This window comes from Girardinichthys multiradiatus, chromosome 19, assembly GCF_021462225.1.
Source record: "Girardinichthys multiradiatus isolate DD_20200921_A chromosome 19, DD_fGirMul_XY1, whole genome shotgun sequence".
Classification (NCBI taxonomy): domain Eukaryota; kingdom Metazoa; phylum Chordata; class Actinopteri; order Cyprinodontiformes; family Goodeidae; genus Girardinichthys; species Girardinichthys multiradiatus.
The window spans coordinates 25,578,192-25,606,032 of NC_061811.1; the positions used below are offsets into that span (position 1 = coordinate 25,578,192).

At 39.6% G+C, this 27,841-nt stretch overlaps 1 protein-coding gene across 4 annotated transcripts in view; it reads right to left on the bottom strand.

Moving 5' to 3' along the window:
* Window positions 1-503: 503 nt before the first annotated feature.
* Window positions 504-27,841, bottom strand: part of nrd1a (nardilysin a (N-arginine dibasic convertase)) — a 42,211-nt gene continuing 14,873 nt past the window's right edge. For all 4 annotated transcript variants that reach the window (XM_047345316.1, XM_047345318.1, XM_047345317.1 and 1 more), the window contains exons 9-32: window positions 26,174-26,231; window positions 23,710-23,783; window positions 23,441-23,510; window positions 23,113-23,190; window positions 20,678-20,798; window positions 14,368-14,426; window positions 13,979-14,033; window positions 13,775-13,879; window positions 12,426-12,549; window positions 12,119-12,205; window positions 7,506-7,625; window positions 7,346-7,397; window positions 6,896-7,046; window positions 5,699-5,826; window positions 5,370-5,532; window positions 5,203-5,234; window positions 4,896-5,034; window positions 4,736-4,783; window positions 4,598-4,650; window positions 2,872-2,955; window positions 2,564-2,654; window positions 2,271-2,387; window positions 1,261-1,350; window positions 504-1,167 (exon numbers count right to left, since the gene is read on the bottom strand). In XM_047345316.1, coding sequence (XP_047201272.1) covers window positions 943-1,167; window positions 1,261-1,350; window positions 2,271-2,387; window positions 2,564-2,654; window positions 2,872-2,955; window positions 4,598-4,650; window positions 4,736-4,783; window positions 4,896-5,034; window positions 5,203-5,234; window positions 5,370-5,532; window positions 5,699-5,826; window positions 6,896-7,046; window positions 7,346-7,397; window positions 7,506-7,625; window positions 12,119-12,205; window positions 12,426-12,549; window positions 13,775-13,879; window positions 13,979-14,033; window positions 14,368-14,426; window positions 20,678-20,798; window positions 23,113-23,190; window positions 23,441-23,510; window positions 23,710-23,783; window positions 26,174-26,231 — 2,324 coding nt within the window. In that variant the 3' untranslated portion in view covers window positions 504-942. The remainder of the gene's footprint in view (window positions 1,168-1,260; window positions 1,351-2,270; window positions 2,388-2,563; window positions 2,655-2,871; window positions 2,956-4,597; window positions 4,651-4,735; window positions 4,784-4,895; window positions 5,035-5,202; window positions 5,235-5,369; window positions 5,533-5,698; window positions 5,827-6,895; window positions 7,047-7,345; window positions 7,398-7,505; window positions 7,626-12,118; window positions 12,206-12,425; window positions 12,550-13,774; window positions 13,880-13,978; window positions 14,034-14,367; window positions 14,427-20,677; window positions 20,799-23,112; window positions 23,191-23,440; window positions 23,511-23,709; window positions 23,784-26,173; window positions 26,232-27,841) is intronic.

Sequence of the window (27,841 nt, forward strand, 5' to 3'; positions counted from 1 at the left end):
CAAACTGAAGTTTTTGTCCATGCTTCTTTGCAAAAATATCTCGAGCTCAGTCAGATTGGATGAGGAACATTTGTGAACATCAATTTTTCAAGTCTTACCAAAGATGTTCAATTGGCTTTAGGCTGGTACTTTGACTAGGCCATTCCAACACATCATTATGCTTTGATCCAAATCCTTCCGTAGTAGCTCACGCTAAATGTTAAGGATTGTTGTCTTGCTGGATGTCTTGGTAGCGTCCAACATACTTTCTTCCAGTGTTGCCCTGTATTAAACTCCTTCTATCCATCTTCCTATCAACTCTGACCAACTTACCTGCCCCTGCTGAAGAAAAGCACATGATGCCACCATCACCATGTTTCACAGTGGTAATGAGTTCAAGATGATGTGCAGTGTTAGATTATTTTCCACATAGTGTTTTTAAACTAATTAAAATTCTCTTACCTTTCTGTAAACTGCAACTCAAGATTTTGTTTAAACCTGTCAATTGACTTTAAACAGTGTAATTCCTTCACTCGTCATTTATTGATATTTTCCAACATTATCATTATACAACATAACAGCGGCACACAATCACTCAAATTAAAACATCTATAGTTCAATTAATTGAATACTTTTTTTTTTTTTTTGATGCATTCAACTGAATTAGGGCACCTTAAAGGAAAACGGAAGATCGTAAGTAGAATTTGTATCATATTTTTCAGGCAGTGGTTTTTCATTTTGCATTGTCAGCATGCAAAACGGTAAGTTAAAATAAAACTCAATCATCACTCTCAGCCTTTTTTCTGATGCACACAGTGTGGTTAAAACCTGCAAGGTCCAGAACTGGAGAGCAGCTGACATTGAAATTTAGTGCCTGCAGCTCTAAAGGGGCAGAGTCCATGAGCGCGGCTCAGTGAAAGGCAGAGCTCAGCCAACTGTCTGTCTCACAGTTTGAGCACACGTTCATTCGAGTATCTTGTGGTAAGGGAAGAGGGGCAGGCCTTTGATGAAAGCGGGTATGTCCATTATGGTGATGGCGCCCTCTATCTTGGTTGAGGCAGGAAGGAAGGTGAGCTTTGACACCTCACCATACGTAGATTTGCTTACATCCTCCTCTTTGTCTCCTTTTCCTTCCTGGTTTTTACCCCCACCTTCCTCATCGTTCTCTTCAGCACCAAATCCAACCACCTTCATAAAATGGCAGAGAGGCATAAATGTGTGAGCAGTGTAGTGAAAATGTCTCGTCCCTTTCTCAAACCTGAACGTGACAGCATTCCTTACATGCATGCTGAGTTTGCGGCTGGTTGCACCTCGATGTTCCTGGTACCAGGAGATGAGCTCATCTCTGCTCATCTGCTTCAGAGCATCGATCTAAAAACAGCACAATAAGTTAGGCACACAATCACCCTCTACTGGTGACATTTATTCACAAACTAAATTATATAGGTGTTGATTATATTCACATTATACACACACAGTGTGTTGCTAGAGTATTCATACCCATATTTAGTCAGTTTAGGTGGGTGGCCATGTCTTGGTAGAATTACAGTTACGTAATAAGCTTTAAATTTCCCCAGAACTTCCTCCCTGACCCAGGACTGTCTGATCTTCATGATGTTGTTCATTAATGCTCTCTAACAAACCCCTGAGGTTTCACAGAACATCTGGATTAATACAGAGCTTAAGTTACATACAGGAAAGCTATATTTACCAATTAGGTGACTTCTGGAAGCAATTGGTTGAACTGGATTTCATTTAAGGGTATCAGAGTAAAAGACTAAATGCATGCAGATTTTCATAAAAAAAAGAAAAAGAAAATAATGCATAATTTTCCTTTCATTTCAGAATTATGCACTACTTTTGGTTGTTGTTTCGTTTATTGTGGGACTGGGTCAAAATGTGAAAACATAATTTTGCAAGACACTGAATGTGCATGTCAAAAATGTTTTCATTTAACAGAAAAGAAAGTTCAGAAATTGATCCTCAGCAAACCCCAGAAGTAGGCTGTTAGAAAAAAAAAACATCAGCATGTGTTTTCATGTCTTGGAAATGGAGGATAAAGGGTGTTGATGCCAACTTAAGAACAATGGCCTGTCTAAAAACTGGATGAAATGTGAGCTGGTTCACTAGATGGCACCAAAGTTTCAAAAATCCTGAACAGATCAGAAGTCCAAACTGGTCCATCAGAGCTGAGATTTTCCAAACAGAAATGGTTATTGAAACAACAGCATGGTAGGGGAGGAGAAAAATAAGGAAGAAATGTACACATGGTTGGTTAGTTTCCTTCTCACCTCCTTGTTGAGCCTGTCAAACACATACTGCTGCGTCACCACTTCGGCCCAGTTCCTGTCCACCTCCTCCCCCAGGTGTGTGTCCTCACACTCCTTCAGCTTTACTAAAGCAGTCACCTGCATGGAGGGCACAGACCACAATTCATCCACACAATGGTTTCCACAAATATAAAAAATCTAGCTGAATAAAATGTGTTTAGACAAAAGCACCAATTTACGTCAGTCAATCTAACTTTCTGTAGCTTTTTTATGAACATTAGAAGCTCCAAAAATACACACAAACACAAACAGACCTGAGTGTTAAAGGCCTCCTCAGTCAAAGCACCGAGCTTCTCTCCATATGAAACCAAGAACTCCTCAATCTTTAACTCCACCAACTCAGAGCTGGGGGAGAGATGAGAACGAGAAGATATTAGAGGCTGTGGGATGAATTTGATCCCGTTAGTCATTTATCAGTTCCACTTCCTCCATTTCCAGCGACACGCAGATAAATTGTAGCTGGGGAACGGGTGAACAGTCAGATACATCATATCCCGGATCCGGGGAAAGTGGTTAAGATAGATCGGATCTTTAAAGGGTAAAAATTGTGCTGCGGACTCACTTGAATTTAGTCGCCTGTGTTTCCACGGTGACAGAGAAACCCAGAACACCAGAGGTGTTTCTGCAGGTGGGGTAGACATGGTAACTGCAGAGGGGACACAAAAGATGGCAGGTAGGATTTGGAGAGAAACGGTTGAGAAGTAAATTACGTTTGCTTTGAACTCTCACATAAATCCAAGTCTTTAAACTTATGAAAAACACCATTCTGGTGTTATTGCAGCAGTTAATACAGCTTTAAACATATTATTAGCTTATTTTCCTTCCAAGAGTAAAACAAAATAAAACAGGATGTGCAGATGCATACAAATTTGTTGGAATCTGCATAAAAACCCATGGTCTAATGTACAGGTGCATCCCAATAAAGACGAATATCATGAAAAGGATAGATATTTCATTCATGAAACAATCACACAGTGATATATTTGCAGTTTTAAATTTTAATTATCATAATCATGACTTAAATCTAATGAAACCTCTAAATGCAGTTTCTCATAATTTTACATTAGGAGAAATGAAATGAAAATTCGACATCATTTGAAGTACTGACTTGACAGATGTCCAGCAGACATTCACTGACACCTTACACAGGGAGTGTAAGCCACAAAAAGGCATTGCCAAAGAAGCTGGTTGTTCACAAAGTGCTGTATCAAATCATATTAATGGAAAGTTCAGTGGAAGGAAAAACTGTGGCAGAAAAAGGTGCACAAGAAACATGGATAGTGGCAAGCTGGAGAGGATTGTAAAGCAAAGACCAGAGGGTTTTGGGGAGATTTTCAAGGTGTGGACTGCAGCTGTGCTTCAATGTCCCTTGTGTTAAGCCACTCCTGAACCAGAAACATCAGAAGCTTCTTAACTGGACTAAGATAAAAAAAATGGTTGCTCAGTGGTCCTCTTTTTAAATGAAAGCAAATGTTGTGTTTCATTTGGAAATCAAGGTCACAAAATCCAAGTTGCTTGAGGTCCAGTGTAAAGTTTCAACTGTCAGTGATCATTTGAAGAGTCATGTCATCTGCTGGTGCTGGTCTGCTGTGTTCTATCAAGTCCAAAGACAGCACAGCCATTTATCAGGACATTTTGGAACACTTCAAGCTTCCTTCTGCCAACAAGCTTTATGGAAACGCTGATTTCAGTTCCCAGTAGGACTTGGTACTGTTTTACCTGTCTGCTATAGTGACCATGGTACCACTGTACTAGTCGGCCCATAAACATTGGACTATTCGAAAATGGCCCTCCATAAGCCCAGATCGTCCTCCTATTGAACATCTATGGAATGATCAGAAACCTGCCATGTGGAAAAGGCCCCCTATAAACCTGAAATAGCTTGAGCAGTTTGCTCAGGAAGAGTGGGCCAACTAAATGTTAGGAGATGTTGATATGCTAGATTGCTTGTTGGTGCTGATTGCTGCAATAAGTCGTGCCACAAACTATTACATTAAGGGTCTTCTTGAAATATTTGATAAAATTAGTAATCAAAAGCAAGTCAGATTTCTGCTAAATATAGCATAAACAATCAGAGACGTTTCAAGGTATTACAGAAATAGTTCTGCTTTTTTGGCTTATTGTGGAACATTAGCAACAGCTTTGTTTCCGCCTGCATTTTGCAGACAAAATGACTGGATAGAATAAAAAGCATGAAGAACTGCATGTGGAATTGGAGTTCCAGGTGTTCTCTTGACAAGTTCGACTGCAAACCATGCAAGCGTTTTAAGGCTGCTCCAGAAACTCACCCCAGAGTCTCTTTAGTCCTGAGAAAATCAAAGCAGGGCTCCTCCATGTGCATCTGAAAAACAAGAACTTGGTAAGTACCAGAGGGCTGAAGACCAGGTGGGCTGATAAGATGAAAGGATGTCTCTCTAAACACGTACCACCATCAGCTCCATCAGGGCGTGCTCCCTTAAAGCCTTGGGCCCGGACTAAAAGAAAAATGGAATGAAAAGATACTGAATGTAAAGTAATCTGCATTGGAAAGCAGGAAACTGGATGTTTTTAGAAAAATTACTAATTGACAAGCTACGAATGTGTTACCTGGTAGTACACAGTGACCTCAGAGTTAGCGTCCCCCTTATTTAATGACTTGACTTTGCAGATATGATGCTTTGGAGGAAGCTCCACCACCCTGAACGTCACAGGAACCTCCCCTGGCAGCTTGGAGAACTGCAGCTTACTGTCAGATGAGTAACAACAGGTAAAAGGTGATCAGCCAGGAAAATGCAGAGCAACTGACATAGATAAAGAGGTGAGGAATAGAGAGGAGAGGGTGAAGCTGGTGGCTGCAAACAAATCTGTCTGATCACATGGTAAGAGGCACATTCAAAACAAAAGCTGAACTTACTCAGTGATGTACTGTAGGAACTGCACAGATTCCTGTGATGGAAGCAACAAGGAGTAATGAACTGGCACAGATAAGAGGGACTCAGCAAATCACATCAGCAGATTTATCTTAATCAGTCAATAGATTTGTCAGTCAGGTTGTCTGTGTCTCGAGGAATGCTGACTCACGGCACTGCTGAAGTTCCCCTGCACCAGCCCCTCGGTGTACAGCTCAGCCTTGAAGCTCCGGCTGAACTCCATCAGCTCTTCACTGGCCAGGCCGGCCATGAGAGCCTGGTACTTCTCCACCATGGACCAGCGAGAGTGCTCCAAGATCAACAAACGCACATCCCTGAGATAAACAGGACACAAGGACTTGGAATGTCATAGAAGATAAAAGGTAAGACAGATGTGGAGGGCTTTCCTATTCAGGGCTGTCACACGTTTCACCACTAGAAGGCAACACAGACTTGGTAAGATTCACACAGGAGGGGGGGGGCAGAGGGTACACAACGTACTTGCTGAGTTTCTCGGGTTTAATGAGGATGTTGAAGTAGGTTTTTTTCAGCTGCTCTGTAAACATGCTGAAGACTTCCTCGGAGGCAGAAAAAGCGGCCAAGTGGTCGACTATCAGGTGGAACAGCAACTGTAGAGAGAAACGTGGTTAGAGAGTGAGGATGAGATTCTTCATCAATCCATCTTTGTGTTCAGGGATGAACATGGTACAAACTTTAATGTATTTACTGGGATTATAAGTGATACACCAACACAAAGTAACATATCTGTAAAAAGGTAAATAGTACCTTGTTTTGGAAATGTTTTACTAATACAAATCTCCAATATGTGACAAGCATTTGTAATCAGCCACCTTTACTCCAAGAGCAGCCAAGAGGCCCATGGTAACTTTGGAGGAGCTGCAAAGATCCACAGCTCAGGTGGAAGTATCTGTTGATGTGACAAGTAGTAAATACACACCCTAAATATCTAGAATTAATTGAAAGGTGTCAAGGAGAAGACATTTAAAAAAAAAAAAAAAGCCTTAAAGAGTCCTGTTTAAAAGACACAGCAAACAGAGGAGGAAGGTATTCCTGTCAGATGAGATCAAAATTCTACTTTATGGCCCTAAATACAAAACACTACGTTCAGAGGAAAACCAACACTTCATATCACTCAGAACACGCCATCGACATATGGTGGTGGCAGCATCATGCTTCAGGGATGTTATTCTTCAGCAGCGACAAGGAAGCAGATCGGAACTCATAGGAGGAAGACTGGAGCCTGGTAGAAATCCTGTTAGAGGCTGCAAAGGACTACTGCTCAAAGCATATTCAGGTTTTAAAAGGGCCCAGTGAAAGTCCAAACTCATGTCAAACTGATAATCTGCAGCAAAATTTGTTTATTGATGCTCTCCAACCAATCTGGGATGTTTAAGGACTTTGCAATGAAGAATTTTTGTCTTCAGACGTTCAAAGCTGGTAGTTACAGCTGTATTGCCTCAGAGGAGCTAAATAAAACTACCCTGCACACCCAACAGATTTGTTTGCATAATATTTAGAAAAACCATGTATCCCTTTCCCTCTACTAAAACAATACATTGAGGTTTGTGTCTTGGAACTTAAGAAAATGTGAAACACTATGAAATAAGCTTATTTTAAAAGGCGCTGTAAAAGTACACAATGGACACATATCTCCATACGGATGGTTAGTTCACTCACAGGCAACTTGTGGTTGAATCCCTTAACTTTGATGATCAGACCATACTCGCCGGCCACCAGCTTGTACTCCAGCTGCGCCACTTCAGCCTCATAGGCCGGCTCGGCCAAGTTGTGGCTCAGTATGTTGACCATCAAATCAAACAAGACTATGCTGGAGGCCAACAGGATGAAGAACAGAGAAAAAAAAAAATAAGAAAAGCATCAGAAGGTGGAATGAAGTGAAGGTCGAGGACAGATATAAACAAGAAAGAAACCGAGAAGATAAGCATAAAGCAAGGGTAAGAATAAATCAATAAAAAGGCAAAAAGGATAAACAAAACTGAATCTACAGAAGGGTTAAAGAAAATATTAATAAACAGTAAGATATGCTGAGAGGCTGACAGGTGATAAAGTAGATAAAAGCAGAATCCATAGTTACTTTTCCAAGCTCATATCTGAGTCTGAACTTACTTCTTTGCAGATTGTTGGATTATTGGAGAGATTAGGTGGAATCTGACATAGGCTGCAGCAGGAGAGAGGGCAAACAGGTCTCAGCACATTTCTGCTGATGCTAAATGTATCTATGGAAACATCGCGCATGAAAAAATAAGCAGTGCAAGATTCTGCACACCTTTAGGGATTTTGAATTTGTTGTCCTTTTTGTACCACAGGCAGCCCTTGTCGCCGTCGGCTACCTGGACAGGGAAGTCTGTGTCTGGGCAGTCGGAGGGCTTCAGGGTGAAGTCAGTGGCTGAATAAAGGTACACAACAACAGTTCATCATCCATCCGGTCAGAACAGACTCAAATAATGTCAGGTCGTCAGTTTGGGTATGAACATACAACAGAGAAAAACACGTAAAAATAAACCATGTTGACATTTTGTCCACTGGTACATTACAGGAGCTGCTTTAACAATTCCAAACGGAGGTAAAAATCAGATGAGCTACACCTCCAGCAGCTTTTATGTCAAGTCTAAGGAGGTAATGTACCACTCTTACCTGTCAAAGTGAGGTGACAACATGCGGTGCAAATTTCCAAATATGATAAAGTCCTTTTTTTGGCCCTAAAGGGAGCTGCTGAAAATCCTCAACTAACGTAGCATAAACTGGCTTCCCCTGGGTCTTAAGATGGAAACTTTTGTTGAATATAAATCCCAGCAGTATCCCTATATGATACCCTTACATGGTTACACATTCAGTGTGTCAAAATTGAGAAATTGTGCTGTACACTGCTGAGAAAAAGAATCTGCCCCATTCCCCCCTAAATTTTTCAGCTCAAGCAAATTCTATCCCCAAAGATAAACTGAATGAATACAAATAACTATTTCCAAAGGGAGACTTATTTATTAAAATAATAAAATCTATTTAAATCAGCCTGGCTCTATGTGAATATAACCACCTCTATATGAAGAAGAGAGTGGCAAAATTCCTTCACAGGCTTCTAGCTATTGTAAATGCTAAATTGCAGCTGCTTCTGTTGAATTTTGCACACGTTGAGGTTAGTTTGGATAGCTTTGTCTCTTAATGAATGAAAATATCACCTTAAGTGGGTGAGAAAAATCTGAAAGAGGGCAAATACTTTTTCAAAGCACTAGGTTAGTTTAAAAACAAACAAGAAAAAAAAACCAACATTTTTTACAGCTTCTGCAAAATGTTGAGCTGGATTGTCATATATTGCTCCTGTGCTTAAAGCAAACAGATGAACAACTCTTAAACATAATTTTAATGTGTGAAAAAATTATTAAAGGGCAGAAGGGGAAAAAAGAAAACTCAATTCCTGTCAAATAGGAAGGCCTCGTAGTTAATTAAATGGATTAAATTATAGTTCCCTTAGGGTGGATCTGGAAAATTTGAAAAAATATGCCATAAAATTATGTGTGATCTTTAGTTCTTTACTATTCCTTCAAAATAAAGTAAACAAGAAAAGCACAACTGTATTGCCCTAATGTGTCTGTCAAAACACAGACATATTTTCACAATTTAATTAATTTCAAATGTTGGGATGAAGTCACGACAAAAGCAATACTTTATCCAAAACCTACAGCAGTCCTAATGCATTCACAAAATAAAAGCAAGAAGGTTCAAACACAAACTAGAACAAATACCGTCATGTAATTATCAAGATGTATATTATTGCTTCAGAACCTGAATCACTGTCACAGACTAGCAAGAAAATCCCACTGAAGACACTTAAAGATACTCAGTTTCCCTACAGCAGTGGTTCTCAAAGTGTGAGGCTTTCTGGAGAAGAGCTGATGACCATCACAACCAGGACATGTTAAAAAAACACTGCATGAATGAAGAATAAAGAACTCACTAAACAGTAATAAAATGACATCAGCGTCTCCCTAATGAAGAAAACGGATATTTCTGCAAAGGAACTACACTAAACTTTGTTCTTATGAAACACTCTTCAGTGTGAAAGTCTTAACTGAACTGGTAACTGAACTGGTAAGATGTGGCGTTCCTCAGGCCAAGTTGTAACTGAAGAAAGAAGACTCAAAGTAGATCTCTTCATTTGGGTGTTTAAATTAAGTCAGAGGGAGAACAACAATGTGAGAAGCAATTTAAAAGGGAAGTTCTTTTTTACGGAGGCATTTTGACCAGGCTGCTACAGGAAAAATCTTGATTTTGGCGAGTTCTGGTTAGGACTGCTCAATACATTCCTTATCTAATAATCACACAATACCACTTTATGTAATATCAATATGGCACAGAACTGGACTGCAGAGAGCATTAAGATGTTCTGGTAAAATAATTAAAAAGCCACACACAATTGGCATCATTACCAAAACAGCACATTTCCCAATAGCACCATGTTGTTGGGATGAAAGTAACATATTTCAAGCTTTTTCGAGTCCTTACATAAGAGTCTATGCTTGCGATGAAATAATAGCAGGAGATTAACACTGTTATGTCAAGAATTTCTTTATTTATCATAAGTAATTTCCTCACTGCAACATTCACCAGTATTATCAACATCGCAGCCCTAATCCTGGATGTTATTACCCTTTATCCTTCTGCAGTTTTGGTGATTTTGTAACCGACCTTTGATACGCTTGGTTTGAAGTGAATTTACTAGGCAATGGTGAAACTACACCCGACATCTGTGGGTACAAAAACATTTTGTTTTGCATTTTGTTAAACTGTTAAAGTCCAGAACCAACTTCAGCAGATAACAGGAAGGCTGAATGTACAATAACTAAGATGCTCTGTTTTATCCTTTTGAGCTTTTAATCTGTCTTTTATGGGTCATAGTTAATCTGGAAACGTTGGCTGCCTTTTGGAAGTCTGACTTATTGTGTAGGAAGAAAGATTTTTACAGTTAAAAAGATTAATGCTGCTGATCAATAACAAAACATGCTAAAAGAAATTGAAAATCAAAATTGTGTCATCCTTGTTTCAAAACAGCAAAACCCTGTTTTGCAGCTACTCTTTTTTTTATTGCTTCCTTTGTAAATAAATATTGACCGCTCAAATCAGGACAGCTACAGAAAATATTTTGAACGCTGTTATATATAGTTCCAAAAAAGAAATCTGATCTGGCTAAAATTAGAGGATGAACATTTTTACAAAAAGCAGAGATTGCAAATCGCCCCCAAATCTCTAATCACTGCATCTCTACATTGTCTTCTAAAAGATGGTGACATATTTGTTTTACTTATATTTTTGAATACTTGAAAGCTGACTGAGGGGTGTGTTGTTTATACTTCTGTTGTAGCAAAGTGCGGCTCTACCTGACCTCTACGTTCTGGAGGACAAAGTAACCCAAAAACTAACACATAAAAAAAAAGAAAATAAAAAGGAAAATGTACAAGAATTGTGTAAATTTTGATTTTCTTTTCTTAAATTGACCCTTTTGTCCAGTCTTGGAAGTTACAGGTCTGGAAAGTTTCTTCTCCTGTACAAGGGTCTGAAAATCATTTGAGTGTCTACAGGATAATACGTCCAATCGCATCTAAGAGCAGAGCAGATTTTATCTTCCTCCGTCTTTAACAAAGCACAGCTGAAACTCACAACATCAATCCATTTGACTGCAGAATAATCAGAGAAAAAAAGAAAAAACACCAAGTCCCCCAAATCGCTACAAAAATAACTGTCTTGATTTAGGAGTTCACAACTTTTAGTTAGAATCTGAACTGAAACTATCTGTGTAGTTATGCTGCTATAGGCTTAGGCTGCTGGAGGTCATAATGACCCCTTTCACCCTCTTCGCTACATTCTCACACTACTCTCCAATTTTGCATTATTTGCTGTTATTTCAGTTTTTAACTTTGTTCTCTCTATTCTCTTCCTAGAAGCTACACCTGGCCTGGCTCTGTGTCTACCTGTGACACCTTTCTGGAGAGGGGCATCGTCCAAGCTTCTGCTGGCAACAACTTAATGCTCACCCTCTACCAATGATCCACATGGCCCTGTCTTTTAGTGTTTAACCCTTTCTCTCTCCTAGACATGGCGATTGACGGAGCTTAACTGTAACTAACTGTATGTGCTCTCTTTCAGACTCTAACCTTGAAAACTGGCTCAGAGTTTATCTGTTCTTTCTTTCTAGGTGAAACGACTAAAGGAGCTACATCCATTAACATCTACTTTTCCTTCCCATAGAAAGTACTTCTGGATCAGTGCTTCTTTGTTCTCTTTGTGTCTCTGCTCTGTTCTCTCTAACCCCCAGTCGGTCGTGGCAGATGGCCGCTCACACTGAGCCTGGTTCTGGTTCTGCTGGAGGTTTCTTCCTGTTAAAAGGGAGTTTTTCCTCTCCACTGTCGCTACATGCATGCTCAGTATGAGGGATTGCTGCAAAGTCAACACCAGTGACTGTCCACTGTCTCTACATGCTCATCCAGGAGTGAATGCTGCAAGTCACTGACTGGATGCAATCTGCTGGGTTTCCTTAGATAGAAAAACGTTTTATCCAATTTGAATAAATAACTAACTCTGACTGCACTGTTCAATTGTTAAGATTAATTGGAATGTATGTACCTGATTGTTGTGAAGTGGCTTGAGATAATATGTGTTGTGAATTGGCGCTATATAAATAAAACTGAATTGAATTGAATCCCAACACTACTAACAACAGAGTCACACATGAAAAAAGCTCCTCACAAACTGTAGTAATTATTGTATTTACTGGATGGACGAATAAAGAGCAAAAGCACAATCTTGTTTACTCCTGACCCTTTGTTATGTAGCACATAACTGGGCACTTTCTCACTCTGTTGGGCTCAAAGACGCTTAGTCACCCACCAATGAACTTGTTCTCTGCAGGAAGGTGGAGGTCACTGTTCAGCTCCATGTTTCCACTCCATCGCTCCATCCAGCTCTGCTGTATGTCTGTGTAAAGTTCACACACTTATCAGCATGTAAGCACAAAATGTGCGGTAGGTGAAAAAAATGAATCTGTTTAATCACAAAGAAAGGGTGTTACCTCTACCTTCTGTACACATTTTAACGAAAATGTTCTAACTATGTTGTGCTGGCTTTTCCACCACTGTATGGACTTTATGTTTTACCCCGTGCGTTTCAGTCTATTAAAATATAACATCGCACACACCTTCCACGCTGTACTGTGTGCCAAACCACTTCTCCCGGAGGGGACACAGGCCTTCGTGTTCTGGTGACAGCAGCATCAGATTAGCGTTCTCTGGGGTTAGCAGGGACAGAGCTGCACCGATCACCTAAATACACGTGAAAACAAGATCAAGTAGCACATTTTAGAGTAGGTCCCAAAAATATTTGTTTACAGTGTCTGGAAAAGTATTACAATATAGCACCTTGAACTTTAAACAAACTTTGTCAGGTAACTTTAATGGATTTTATTGGCCCATAAATCTAGGCCATGCATGAGCAATAATGAGAGAAGCAAAAAAGAAAAACAGGTAGGGACAAAAAAAAAAAAAAGAAATTCAGGGAAAAGGAACAGCTAGGAGACCTATGGTGACTCTGGATGAACCGCAGAAATACACAGTTCAAGTGGGATAATTTGTTGATACGCCACAGATTTGGCCTTTAAAGCAGAGTGGCAAGAAGAAAGTCTTTACTGAAAGAAATACATTACAAGTCCTGTATCAGGTTTAGTGCTACTATGGTCAGATAAAACCAAATAATTTTGGCCTAAATGTAAAGTGTGGCGGAAACACCAACATTTCACAGCCCATGAAAACACCAATCCAAAGTGACACATTGTGGTGGCAGCATAATGCTGGGGTGATGCTCTTTTTTTGTTAGCAGGGACAGGGAAGCTAATCAGAGTGTGTGTGTGTGTGTGTGTATGTGTGATGGGGTGGGGTCACCTTCTAGCAGGACAACAGTCCTAAGCTTATGGCCAGAGCCACAAAGGAATAGCTTATAACAAAGCACATTGGTGTGCTAGAATGGCCTAGTCAAAGCTTGAAAAATTGATTTTCATATACAAAATGGCCTCTAACCAAATCTGACTGATATTGAGTTTCTAAATGCACAAAGCTGGCAGAAATATATCCCCAAAAGATTTTAGCAGTAATTGCAGTGAGGTGGTTGTACAAAGTATTGACCCAGGGTGGAGCTGAATGCAAATGCATGTCACGCTTTCCAATTTTATTTGCACAAAAATGTGAATAAAATACAGTTTGGTGTTGTAATTTGACAAAATGTAAAACAAATTAAGGAGAATGATTTCATCTGCGAGGCAGGCACTGTATGTGTGAAGAATCTAACATATCAGTTGTTGGACCTGCAGCTCCTATCCACAACAGAAGACAGGTGCACAACAGCTTTACTTCCGAGATAAAGATGTCCACTGCAAATTCATTATCATATAAATAATTTTTTTACATCTGCGTGACCCGTTTCATTAACACCTTTGTCTAAAAAGGGAAATTCTGCCATTCAGAATTAAAATCCCAAAACAACTGAGCTACTTACTTCAGGGTTGTACTTGAACATAAGCTGATCTCCTGTCAGCAAGTCCTCCTTAGGGAACAGCTGCATGTTTTCACAGATGTCCTCAACATACTCGATGGGATCAATCTGACATCAAGGAAAGCAAACAGTTTATTTTCCTTAACTAACACAATATTTCAAGGCCCTGCTATTTGTACATAACCCTCTGTGTGTTAATATCCTTACCTGCTCTTGATAGTGAAACTCGTTCGCTTCTATCCTCTGGATCTCCTCATATATTCTGAGGACATCAACAAACAAGCAAAGTTCTAACTTTTATTTGCCCAAAAGAAAACCTCAGACATCACAAGGCAAACATCATCTAGATTAAAGCAAATAAAAGCAATAAACAAATGAGCAGACAGCAAACCAAACGCATTAATTATTAGTGTTGAGGACTGCCTCTTAAAATATGCAGCAAATACGTTTTTATCCTGGATCAAGAGCCAAAATATACTAGAAAGCTAGACACACAAAAATCTTAAAAATGAGTTCGTTTCTGTAGATAAAAAAAAACATTTTTGTCACGTAAACTACTTTATCGTGTGATTTTGTGCATATGAGTGTGAAAGTGCCTTTGCTGTGGTCCGAGGGTCTGCAACATCTTCAGATACTGGAACACCAGATGAGTGACCTGTTAACAATCACAGACAATGCAATCGGACATTAAAGGGATAGTTCAGGATTTTTGAAAACAAGCTCTGTTAAAATATTATAAGCAAATTATATCTTACTTACAGCTGATCTCTCTCTCTCTAATATATATATATACATATATATATATATACATATATATATATATATACACACACATATATATATATATATACACATATATATATATATACAGGTCCTTCTCAAAAAATTAGCATATTGTGATAAAGTTCATTATTTTCCATAATGTAATGATGAAAATTTAACATTCATATATTTTAGATTCATTGCACACTAACTGAAATATTTCAGGTCTTTTATTGTCTTAATACGGATGATTTTGGCATACAGCTCATGAAAACCCAAAATTCCTATCTCACAAAATTAGCATATCATTAAAAGGGTCTCTAAACGAGCTATGAACCTAATCATCTGAATCAACGAGTTAACTCTAAACACCTGCAAAAGATTCCTGAGGCCTTTAAAACTCCCAGCCTGGTTCATCACTCAAAACCCCAATCATGGGTAAGACTGCCGACCTGACTGCTGTCCAGAAGGCCACTATTGACACCCTCAAGCAAGAGGGTAAGACACAGAAAGACATTTCTGAACAAATAGGCTGTTCCCAGAGTGCTGTATCAAGGCACCTCAGTGGGAAGTCTGTGGGAAGGAAAAAGTGTGGCAGAAAACGCTGCACAACGAGAAGAGGTGACCGGACCCTGAGGAAGATTGTGGAGAAGGGCCGATTCCAGACCTTGGGGGACCTGCGGAAGCAGTGGACTGAGTCTGGAGTAGAAACATCCAGAGCCACCGTGCACAGGCGTGTGCAGGAAATGGGCTACAGGTGCCGCATTCCCCAGGTCAAGCCACTTTTGAACCAGAAACAGCGGCAGAAGCGCCTGACCTGGGCTACAGAGAAGCAGCACTGGACTGTTTCTCAGTGGTCCAAAGTACTTTTTTCGGATGAAAGCAAATTCTGCATGTCATTCGGAAATCAAGGTGCCAGAGTCTGGAGGAAGACTGGGGAGAAGGAAATGCCAAAATGCCAGAAGTCCAGTGTCAAGTACCCACAGTCAGTGATGGTCTGGGGTGCCGTGTCAGCTGCTGGTGTTGGTCCACTGTGTTTTATCAAGGGCAGGGTCAATGCAGCTAGCTATCAGGAGATTTTGGAGCACTTCATGCTTCCATCTGCTGAAAAGCTTTATGGAGATGAAGATTTCATTTTTCAGCACGACCTGGCTAAGAAAGCACTTTCTGGGAATCTGACTTTGTGTCTTGTTAAAAGTGGAGATGGACACCGTTTATTTGTCAGTTTGCAAGGCATGCAGCAATTACCAGCAGCTGATTGGCTGAACCATCTTTACGACCTGGAACCCTTCAGTCTCTCTAATTAACACATTATGTTGTGTTTACACAGGGGTTATGTACCAGACTATTTCTTGGCCAACACCAGTTACCAGGCAACCAGCAGAGAAATACAGAAAGGTCACTGGCATTGACCTTGTTATGAAGATAGAAAATGTAAAAGACAAGAAAGATAATATTCCCTACAGTGAAGTGATTTAATAACAGTGGCAAGACTATAAAAATTCAGTGGATTAATTTGTTTCACGACGCAAACTCTAAGAAAGCTAAACAATTGAAATTATAGAATTACCACAGCAATCATTACACTGACGGCCCTTCAAATGGAAACAGAATAAATAACATCTACAGCTGTTATGTTTTCAATAAAACCTCAGAAAATATTATCTGCATTCCATACTTCTAAAGCACTGCAAAAAACACACAAAAAAAGTGAATGGTAATATTTTAGGGTTAAAAAGGGGAGTGCTTTACAGTCATCAAGAACATGAAAAAATTTGAAGTGGAAATTGTAACCATGACGATCTAAACTAGCCAGCCACAAGATTTATTTGCAAGAAAACTAAAGATAATTATTTTTTTCTTCATGTGCTTGACATCCTTCAACCTTTCTCTTCAATGTGCTACTATACAGAGGAACATCATTACCCTCTGCACAATTAAAAGAAGGACTCTCAGTAATGTTCTCTGGCTCTTTAGGCAGGAGTTGGTTTCCTATTCAAAGACTTTAACCACAATTTCTAAAATGCAAAAATGTTCATCATATTGTCCTGTTAGTACAGTAACACTACAGTCCCTCAACTATCTATGGCTGTGCAATGCCAGGTAACTAGATGAAATTAAATACCTATGCTCTCCCAATATTTTCAAGACAAACTCACTTGAATGAAACAATGACATTCCATGAAAATCACTTACAGTCTTGGTGCGGCTATTTTCTTGTATAATCTCCGTTATTCAGACATAAGGGTCCAAAAAAAGGTCTATATTTGTGATATGCAAATCCTCCATGTATATTTTAATAGACATTGATTGATGCAATCAAAACATAAATCCATTAAACAAAAAAGGCATAATTAAAAACATGCATAGGCATTATGGTCAAGGCCTGAATTAATGAAATGCATTTCTTTTAATAAATAAAATAGAGGAAAAAAAATCATCTTGAATTAGAATGGTCTGAAATAGATTAAGTCAAAGCTGCCTTGGTTGTGAAATATCAGTAGACACAGTAATAACGCATCTTGGAGGCCAAAGGAATGAAGTGAATCTTTTCTCTTGCTTTCGGTAGAAGACACACACGTTTTCTCTCCCTCCCTCCCTGCTGATCCCTGCTTCAGCTTTTTGTCTGTATTTTTCTCAGAGCCTCGATTTGCATATCCTCCAAACTTGTAAATTATGGATTTGGTCAGCTGGTCTCTCAACGAAATTTATCAAATGTTTTTTTTTTCGACGGGAAGACATGGTAAAGGAGACCCTCTTGTCCAGACGGGACGTTCTTCTCTGGATACATAATGGATTCTTGGCAGCAGTGGAAGATTGTGTGCCTGACTACGATGTCAGTCGAGGACATAGAAAATGTGCACATCTTTGGACTTATGATAACAGGATTTCTGCTTTTTGGAGTTGGTGGTTACCTGGCTTATCGAGTGATTTGCAAAACGTGGGCAACTGTTCGAAGCTGCCTGCGATGTTAGGTGGAGTCTGTAGAGCGATTGACACTCAGACTGGAATATTAAGAGAGCAGAATCGCAAGCTGGACACGATTCTTGAACAGAATCACAGCCTGGCAGCGGTTGGACTCAGAGGTTAAAGGATTAATCTTGGAGACGTTGTATGCTCCAGATCTGCAGAAAGTACCAGAAATTTGGCAATTTGGATTTGCAATTGAGACATACCAGTAAAACTCTTAAGGTGGTTGAAAATTCAAAACTGCCTGAACCACAACATTTATTGTTTTTCTAAATCTGGCTCCCCAATGTGGCCTTGGGAACGTCTGCTAACTGGCTATTAACAAAATATCTCCTGGATGTTATATAAACACGACGTTCTTCCCCAGCACTCCCCTACCAGCTGTGTGCTGATAGGACTATGCGGCCGATTGATAAAACTTCCACCTCTCTTCTCAAGGACAATGGTGCTTCTATCAGTGTTGACAGTTTAATTCTTGCAAACACACTCAGACTTACATTTGCACCCTCAAGATTCCACCGTAAGAATAGAGTCTGAAATATGATTTTTTTTTCCCCTCCTATCTTACTTTACCTAAATGAGTGATTTCATTACTTTCCATAGATTTTCAGATTTCTCAGAAGGATTACCTGCAAAAGCAAATATTATTAGTATTTGAAAATTTTACTACAGCTGTTTTTACACCAATGACAAAAGATTTTTAGACTTCTTAGAAGGATTTTATTACAACAATTTCATACCAGTGAAAGCCAAACATTATTAGTATTTAAAAGGTTTGGACCTACCAGTGATCCAGCTTCTCTACTTAGACTTCAATGAGTGCCCATGACTGTTACTATTTGAATGATGGGACCACAGCTGCCTCATACCAGCAACCTCAAGGATTAATATTATAATTTTTCTTCTAGCACAGGATGAATTCCTGACCACAGAGGACTTAATGAGCTAATTACCTGTTATCTGTTAGAAAGATTGGATTAGAACCAGCTCTTACCAGTAAACCGTCAAGGATTATTAATGTCATTTGATTTGTTTTTTTGTGTTTGATTTTCTGTATCATTGTAATGTTTTTCCTCGTGTACAGCGCTTTGAGTGCCTTGTTGCTGAAAAGCCCTATATAAATAAACTTGACTTGAATCCTGTGTTTGTATGGGGAGCAAGTTCAGCACTTCTCAGCAGCAACCTGAGACACGTACAAAACGGGGAAAGGTTTTGATAACTTCTTGACTGCAAGTAAACTATGCAGCTGAAGCACAGAACACCTGTCCTACACCTGCCAAAATCTAGAGCTTTTAGGTTTCCTAGAACAAACCAGAGCTGAGAAAATGGGGTTGTCTTAAAAGTATCCCAAACATTTGGAAGAGTGGTAGAAGACATCAAAAACAAGTCAGAACCTGGATGGTCTCTAAAGGGTCTTGGAGATGTGTTCTGTGTGTTCCCGATATGCATGATTGAAAAGCGCTCACACTTTTGCGCAAATAGGTTGCTGGGAGCCTAAGGGAATTTGCAAGTTCCTCAGCTGCTGCTCAAATTTAAAATATGATGAGGAGCAACAAGTCCAAGCAGCATTTTGTGATGATTATAACTTTTCAGAGGTCTCTGTACAGAACCACTCCCCGCTCTCATCCCTCAGCTGCATCTTCTCATTCTGCTAATAATCTGATAATACTAATGGTGTCTCTAGCTATCAACAATAAGGCAGAAACTGATGACAACTGATGAAACCTCCCATATTTATAATGAGTTCCTGCAGACTCAAGAAACATCGGGGTGCCGGTAATTACACTGAGTGAAAGCATGGACAAAGAGCACCAGTTACAACCCATTTGTGGGTGGGTACAAAGAGCATAACAGGATCTTGAAATATTCATATTTAAAATAGCCCTTTTCCATTGCCTGTAGAAAGCCCTAGGCTTTTGCAAAGCATTTCGATACAAATTTACCCGGTTCATTTCACTTTCCCGGGGGCTTTTGTGGGGCTTTCATGGGTAAATGGTCCTACTCTGGTGTAGGTCTTTTCAGATTTACCTGGGATTTATTAAAGGGTGCAGTGAGGCTTAGCACCAGCAGTTTCAGTAAGGCAGAGGTTACTATACAAATTAATTGCTTTTATACCACTATTTTGTCACAAAAAGTAGTTTAAAGATGTTTTAAGCGAGAACGTTGACCTAGAAACTTCATCTGTGCAGTCAGTTCATCCAGAATGATCTTACATGAAAATGCTTTTTTTGAGTTTTCGGAGCAGTGGAGCTCCGCTTACAGGCTGGTCTGGCTGCTAAGCCAACCGGGCAGCTGGACTGGGACTTCCCTACTAACAGCTGCCTGATCCCCAGAGATTGTGTAGACCAGAACATCCTGTTTTTGTCCAAATTTCACACCAATGTTCAGGTGAAAAGTTGAATGATAATTCAACATTGTCCCTGACCCATTTATTTGTTAATTGACTAATATTCTCTTTCAAACTTGTGAAGCTTTCAAAGAACAGCTGTGTTTATACTGTGACTGGATTTTATTCAGAGGCATCAGAGTAAAAGGGGTTGAATAGAAATGCAGACCATATTCCCACTCCAAAGTGACAACTGTTTCCTACTTTGCGTTGGTCTTTAACATAAATCTCATTAAAATTAATAAAGCTTGTGGTTATAACATGAACAAATGGGTTAAGTTTGGGGGTTGTAAATATGAAGAGAGCCTCGGTGAGGAAAACATTAAAACTATGTCATTAACAGGAGTCGCGTTAACCAGGCAAGAACAATGAAGTGTTACTCGTTCAAAGTAAGAAAATAAATGTTACCAAGGTTGTTTTATCTTTTACACAGCAGTTACTGATGCAAGTTTGCAGCCTGATACATTTTCTTTTTATAAAGAAAGGGAGGAAAACAGTGATCTTGCTAAACAACTATCCACTTTGTCTGAGGTTAACAGGTTAGTTGTCATAGCAACTGATAATGCATTTAGCTTCCTTAAGAATACCTGTGGAAACAAGACAAACAAGGCAGCAGGGCCATGTTCCTGCTGTTTTATTGGTTTAAATATGAACATCTCAACAATTTGGTGTCATAGAAACAAAATTGAGGATCTGACAACAAAAGCAAGAAACTGAAGATGCATGTCTTAAATACAGCGTTTCTATTCCAGGAAATAAAACGTGCGAAAACAGGCAGTTTTCTTTACCTCATAGAAGTTTTGGAAACCCTCGTCAGTGAGGGTGATGGAGATTGAGAAGATGGAATAGGTGGTGTTTTGGTCGAAGCCAGTCTCACTGTTTCCCCCGAACAAAGCCAGCGCCCAACATCTACCGAGAGAGACACAATGTCGGGCACACATTCACACAGAGCTGCAAACAGCTTTTTGACAATAATCAAATTAAGTGCTGAAATGTGTGCGGGGTGTTAAGTGACAGAAATATCACTTCACATTTCCTGGCTGCCTTCCTGCAGGAGCAGTGAGGAGACTTGGGAAAAAAAAAACAACCTAAAAATTCAGACAGTTGATGTGTCATACCATTATCTATTCGCCCTTCTTAGTGGGAAGGATTTTATTAGCAGTGAAAATTGGAAAACAACTTCAAACTTGGAAAAAGATTCATTACACAGAGAGTGATATAGTTCAAGTATGTACTGCTGTTAATGAGATAATTATGGCTACACCTAAAATTTGGTATATTACATAAATTGATAAAAAATATATTTAATGCCTAAATATTACGTGCACATTATGTCTAAAACAATGGCAGTGGAAGATTTCTGCCTTCACAGCTGTCCAGCAGACAGACACCCTCCACAAAGGCAGAAAGTCCCTATGTTTATTGCTAAAGAAGCTGACTGTTCACACAGCTGATCCATCCATTATCAATGGAAAGTTGAGCAGAAGAAAAAAAAAGGTATACTAGAAAGAGAGATAGCAGTACCCTGGAGAGGATTTGAAGCAAAGCCCATACAATGCACTGAATCAGAATGAGTTTTATTGGCCAAGATTGTGTGCACAAACAAGGAATTTGACTTTCGGTTTAAGTGCTCACAGTGTACAGAAATTAAGTATAAACAGACAAGTATAAAACACAATTGTATTTACAAGTATGTGTATGCACAGCCATTTCTATAAAAAGACAGAAACAAAGAAAGGCAAGTTGTGATAGTTCTATTCACAGCAGAGTAGCTTTCTACTCAGGCTGTAAGGTGTTCATAGTGTTGATCAGAGACAACACAACACACAAAACAGAGCCTGGGGGAAGAATCTGTCTCTTTGGCAGCTGGTTTTTGCCAACTGTGCTCTGTGGCGCCAACCTGTAGGTAAACGTCTAAATAGTTTATGTCCAGGGTGTGTGGGGTCTGAAGAGATGTTAGCTGCCCTTTTCCTGACCCTAGACCTGTACAATTCCTGGATGGAGGAAAGGTCAGCCCTGATGATCCTCTCTGCAGACCCAATTGCTCGCTGGAGTCTGGACCTGTCCTGTTTTGTGGATGAGCCAAACCACACAGCGATGGATTTGGACATAACAGCCTGAATAATGGCAGAGGAGAAGATGAGCAACTCCTGTGGAAGGTTGTACTTTTTGACTTGCTGCAGGACAGACAGTCTCTGCTGGGACCAACTCAGGACCTGAGGAAGGGTGGTTCCCATTAACCAGAAGTGATACACAGTAGATACAGTAGTGTTGAGGATAGTAAGAAGAGGCAGTGTGGGGGAAATTCTCCAGACGTTCACTGTCACCTCCACAGTCTTGAGCGGGTTAAGTTTCAGGTGGTTCTGACTGCACCAGTGGACGAGTAGATCCACCTTCTGTCTGTACGCAGACTGATCATTGCCCTGGATCAGAGCAATGACAGAGGTGTCATCTGCAAACTTCAGCTGCTTTTTAGCTTCTCTTGGCTGCCCTGATCTCCATGGTCAGTTTGTCTCTTGCCTGATTATAAAGGGCCTGGGCTTTTATAAGTCATGCTGTCTAGACATCAAAATCAACAGAAAATTATGTACTATTGTATAACAAATCTACATAACACGAGTTTAACTTTTTGAACCGATCCCTTAAAATAAATGAACTTTTCCTTGATATTCTACATTATTAAGATGCACCACTCTCTCATTTTCAATAAATAGGACAACATCTGCCCAATTTTGAACCACCCTCTCGGCTTTTCATTTAAATTCAGCCACACTTCTGTATCAGTGGTTTGTTCTGACAAGAAGCTGAGAGTGAGTGCCCTCCAAAATTCATTGCCACCATTTATCAACAAGTGAACTGCGCGCACAGAATAAACAGGAATATTTTATCAAAGAGCTTTCCAAGCGGTGCAGATGGTAAGGGGAGTATTGGATGGGCTCTCGGTATTGTGGGACTCCACCAGGTTTGGCAAATCACTCAGCCACTTAGCAACGAGAGGCTGAATTGCTCTCGTGCAGGCACATCCAAGGATGAAAACGTATGAATCACGCTGTCGAGTGCGACGGTGGCGGCCTGCATAGTTTTGAAGATCGGGCTCAAATGCTCTGAGCTCACTCGGAGCAAGAAAAGGATCGCATAAACCCGGCAAATTGAGGAGGTTTTAATTGCATTTTGGAGTGCCCTGTAAGCACAAAAACAAACAGACCAAAGCAATAACACTCACTTCTTCCTCAGCACTGAGAGGATGCTTCCTGTGCCTTCGTGGCCAATCAGCCATGATATGTAGTGGAGAGGCTTCACTCTGAAAAGAAGCACAAAGAACATGAAAATCAGAAAGAAAAAAACAAAAAACACACTCACACATTGATGCAATCTGTCTACAATCAGGGCAATACATGGCATTTTTGGGTTGGTGTAATTCTATGTTTACATGAAGATGCATCACACTGCAGGAAGACAGCACAGCGTGAGAAAAAAAAAAAAAGTCACAGGTTTCATGCAATTTCTCTAAAACAAGGTGAAAGCTTTGTCAGTAATGAACTGGGGCTCACCTGTAGTATTTCTCCTGAGGGGGAAGAGCCCAGGTGATGTTCAAGGCATGCACTTTCCTAACAGGAACAACTGCAATGGGAGAGAGCAACGCAGATGCTGAAAGACTGAGCAGGTTAACGGCTCGTCGGTTCGCATATGTTCACACACCATCATTAAGTCAACCATCAACCTGTTTTAACTATCTCGCAAGTTGTCAAGACTTATTTATAGGCTGAGCTGGAGAGCACGCCAGATGTGTGCAGGCGTCGGCAACCAAGTGGATCAGTACCTCTGTAGAGCTTGCAGAAGGCTGGGGTGTCAAAGGGATCCAGCAAAGCAGAGAAATCTGGCTTAGGCAGACCACTGTAGGCACAAAATATGTAAATATATAGAAGTTAGAATTAGTTAAACATTGCTCAAACATCAACAGTGTCGACCACATTTATTGGCACCCCTGGTAAAAATGTGTCAACAATCCTTAAAGTACATTTTTTTGCAGTTTCATAGCATAACAGAAAGTTAACAAGAAACCTAACATTTAATGTATTTACATTTATTCAGTGTGGAAAAAAAAAATCTCGTGAAGTAAGGTTTGTTTTTTTTTTCTAAAAAAAATAAATAAATCACCAATGGTAGTATCACCGACTCCCAAATAATCTACAGTCCAAAGACATGCTTGTTAGGTTAATTGGTCAATCTAAATTGCCCTTAGGTGTATGAATGAGTGTGTGCATGGTTGTTTGTGTGTTGCCCTGTGATGGACTGGCGACCTGTCCAGGGTGTACCCTGCCTCTCGCCCATAGACTGCTGGAGATAGGCACCAGCTCCCCCGTGACCCACTATGGAATAAGCGGTAGAAAATGACTGACTGACTGACTTTACTTTTGAAGTTGATCCGAGTTCCTAGAAAACTCAAATTGGTAATCCATGACTTTTCTGTTTCCCTGGAGTATGAATATGTGACATAGAAATCCATTTCTTATGTCCACCGGCCACTAGGCTGAATGAGGAGTCATATTGCTATTGCCACCATGCATAACAAGCAGGATGGTAAGAGAGGTAAGAAAAAAAAAAAAAAAAAAAAGATCACTCTTAGAAAACTGCAGCAACAAGTGGCATCTTGGTCTTCATAACAACCATAAGAAAAGGCCTTTTTCTATTCAAACTTAAACACAGGCATATGCTCAACCCTACTGAAGTTTAATTAACACCAAACCTGGTCAGTTTGGTGTTATTTAAACTAAGAATCAATATGTGGAAAAATAGATCATGCCCACTATGAAGTACAATAAAGGATCTGTGATGTTGTGGGTCTGTTAGGTCTTCCAAAGGCCCTAGGAGCTGCCTAGAGAGAGATCTTGGCCTCACCAAGCCTCAATAACAAATATTAGACTTCATCTACAAGTCAAACAGTTGTTTGGGAGTTATGGCAGAAAAAAAGCACTTCCTGTCCTACCATCACAAACGGTGTTTGCTCAACTCTACTTTGGCTTTAAGTGGAACCGTGTGCTTTTCGGTAACAAACAGTGTGGACCTGGCATGAAACAAAGGATGAATATGTGGAAAACTCTGTCCATTGCTTAATATAGTGGAGGACCTGTTATGCTGTGGGCCCGTTTCTGCATTTTAGAATACACAACACCACAAACCCCATAGACGACCAGGGGATTTTAAATATAAATATTGTAGCCTCTACCAGTGAAAATGTAGGGTCTTTTAAAAAGATAACGGTCCTGAACTGGCAAATTCAACAAAGAAATGGTCCAGACACAAAACCAGCCTTCTTCAATAGCCTTATAGGTCTCTAGATCCAATTGCTACAGTAAACCTTGTGGGGTGAGGAGCAGGGAGAGTTCATCTGAGAAGACCAAGTATCTAGTGAGATTGTGCAGTCAGGAACTATCAAAGATCCCTCTTGGTGTGCTCCAACCTTGTGAAATGATACTGTATATGTGAAACCCAAGTGCTTTGCAATAGAGGATTGTACAGCGCATGAACTACAGGGGAACCAATAACTGCATCATTATTTACTTCGTTGAAGCAACTATTCATCATCATGAATTTTAAGTCAAATTAAAGCTTTGTTTCCCCATCTCTTTTTACGTTACCCAAACAACTACTGAATTTAGTTTAAGGCCATTCACACGTCTTTACCCAGGGAGCCAATAAATGTAGCCAACACTGTGCACACACAAAAACAAAACACATACCAAGAAACTTTGTCTCACCATTTTCTGAAAATAATAAAGGCTGAATATTTTTATAGCTTGACAGAACTCCAAAGCATAACTCCAAAATGTCTTCATGTATTCAAGCCACATGAAAACGAGTTTAGTTCAGCCAGAAGAGTTGAAATCACATGAAAGGGTTTTTTTATATGCAGAGTTGGGAAAAAAAATCTAATTAGCCAAATACAGCATCCTGTCATCATTTAGTCGAAATGAAAGCCTTTAAAAGAGGAGGGTTATGTGGCTTTCATGTTACAACGATGCGTGCGTTGGGTCGCTAAAAAAGGGAAGCCGATGACTTATAAAGCAAAGAGAATTGGAACTATATAAGAACACATTTGGGTCACATAAATGGATCCATTTCAGGATTATTAGTAAATAAAGACCAATGCATTAATCAAAGAGTGTAGAGAAAGTGATAGAGGACAATTTGACATTCAAGTTAAAGAGAAGGATATTGAGACTCAATCTATAGAACGACAGCACCTCCTCACAGTTGCTGAGAGCCTCTTCTCCGATACTCACTTGTTTGGCACCTTGCTGAAGATCTCTCTCACCCACTCCTCTAGAGTGTCCAGCTTCTCTAAGAGACCCACAGAGTGAAGGGGCATACATTTTAGTACCAGTAAATCTCAATAGTGTTGACTTAATTCTGGGGTTTTTAGCCACATGTACTACGGATGAGTCTGTTCAACATTTTTCAATCTGTGGATACCCTACAATGATGTAAGATTTAAATCACATTTTTGTTGCATTTCTGATAAAGCGTAGGGATAAGCACATGACTTTTCACATCTCAAACTTTATAAACTTAAAGTTAGAGATGTACTGATCTGTTTTGTAACAGATTTTTGATCATGCGTTGGGTGATGCTCTGGCCTGTTAGTAGAGATTTAAGCAGTTTTTGATTTTTCTTAAATAAAGATAATATATAAAAGATATCATTTTCTTATTTTTCTTCAGAGTAGATGCGATGTCATACAGCTGTGGAAGAGAGCAGCTGTTCTACTATTGTTTTAAAAGAAAGAAAAAGATGATTACAGAGTTAGCATCATATGTTAGCATCTAGTATCTGTAAACAACAGTCTTTGCTTTAACTAAGATTTTTAAAAGGCTGCCCGCATTCCTAAATCCAGCATGTTTTGTGACATGTAAAGATTCAAAGCCTAAAAAGACAAAACTCCACTCAGTCTTCTTGTTATCTGCTAAAAAGTATCTATCTATCTATCTATCTATCTATCTATCTATCTATCTATCTATCTATCTATCTATCTATCTATCTATCTATCTATCTATTTATCTATCTATCTATCTATCTCCCTGAACCAACTTTCAGTCTTTAACCTTCAGTAACACCATTAACATTATAGACTGTTGCTGTTAGCATTAGCTGTTGATGAGCAATATCATGTACTTACCTTACATTAGGCCTGGGCCACTCAATATGACAAGGTTTTGGAAAGTTTTGGTTTCAAAACCAGTAAAGGTTTCCCTAATGCCATTCTAATGGTTTAAAACCCTTTGACATTTTTACTGCAATGTTTCCCCTCCCCCACCTGCTGCTTGAGACCGTCCGTCACTCCGCTTGAAAAAAAAGGAACAGCAGTCTTCTCTCTCTCAAAAGAAATAAATCTGACTGTTTGGAAATATTTTCAGTCATAAGAGAGGCATAGGAAGTAAAGAAGCACCAACAATTACAGTAAAAGTTTTAAATTTACACTTAGTAGACCAGGAGCTGAGTGGCAGGTTGTTTTTAACAAAAGCAATAAGAAAACATTATATTTGTGTGTTCTTCTTTTGGGTTGAAATCCTGATTCAGCATAACTACGCTATTCTTTCCCTTAAGCGTCCCAGGTTCGAGTCCCATCCCTGGAGACCTCTGCTGCATGTCTTTTCTCTGTCTGCCACCCTATTTCCTGTCTGCCTACCTTGGACAAAACGAAGAATAAAGGCCACTAGTGCTGCAAAAAAATAAGTGAATAAAAAAAAACACATTCACAATAATTCTTCATCTTGAGATTATAAGAATAAACGTTTACTTGATGATGCTTGAAAATCACACACCGACCTTATAGCTGGAATTATTACTTTTGCTGTTTGAGTTATTCTTTCAATATTGTTTCCATGAGGACAATAATAATATATGGTGTGTTTATGTTTATGATGCTCTAGACTGCATGCAGTGAGCACTTT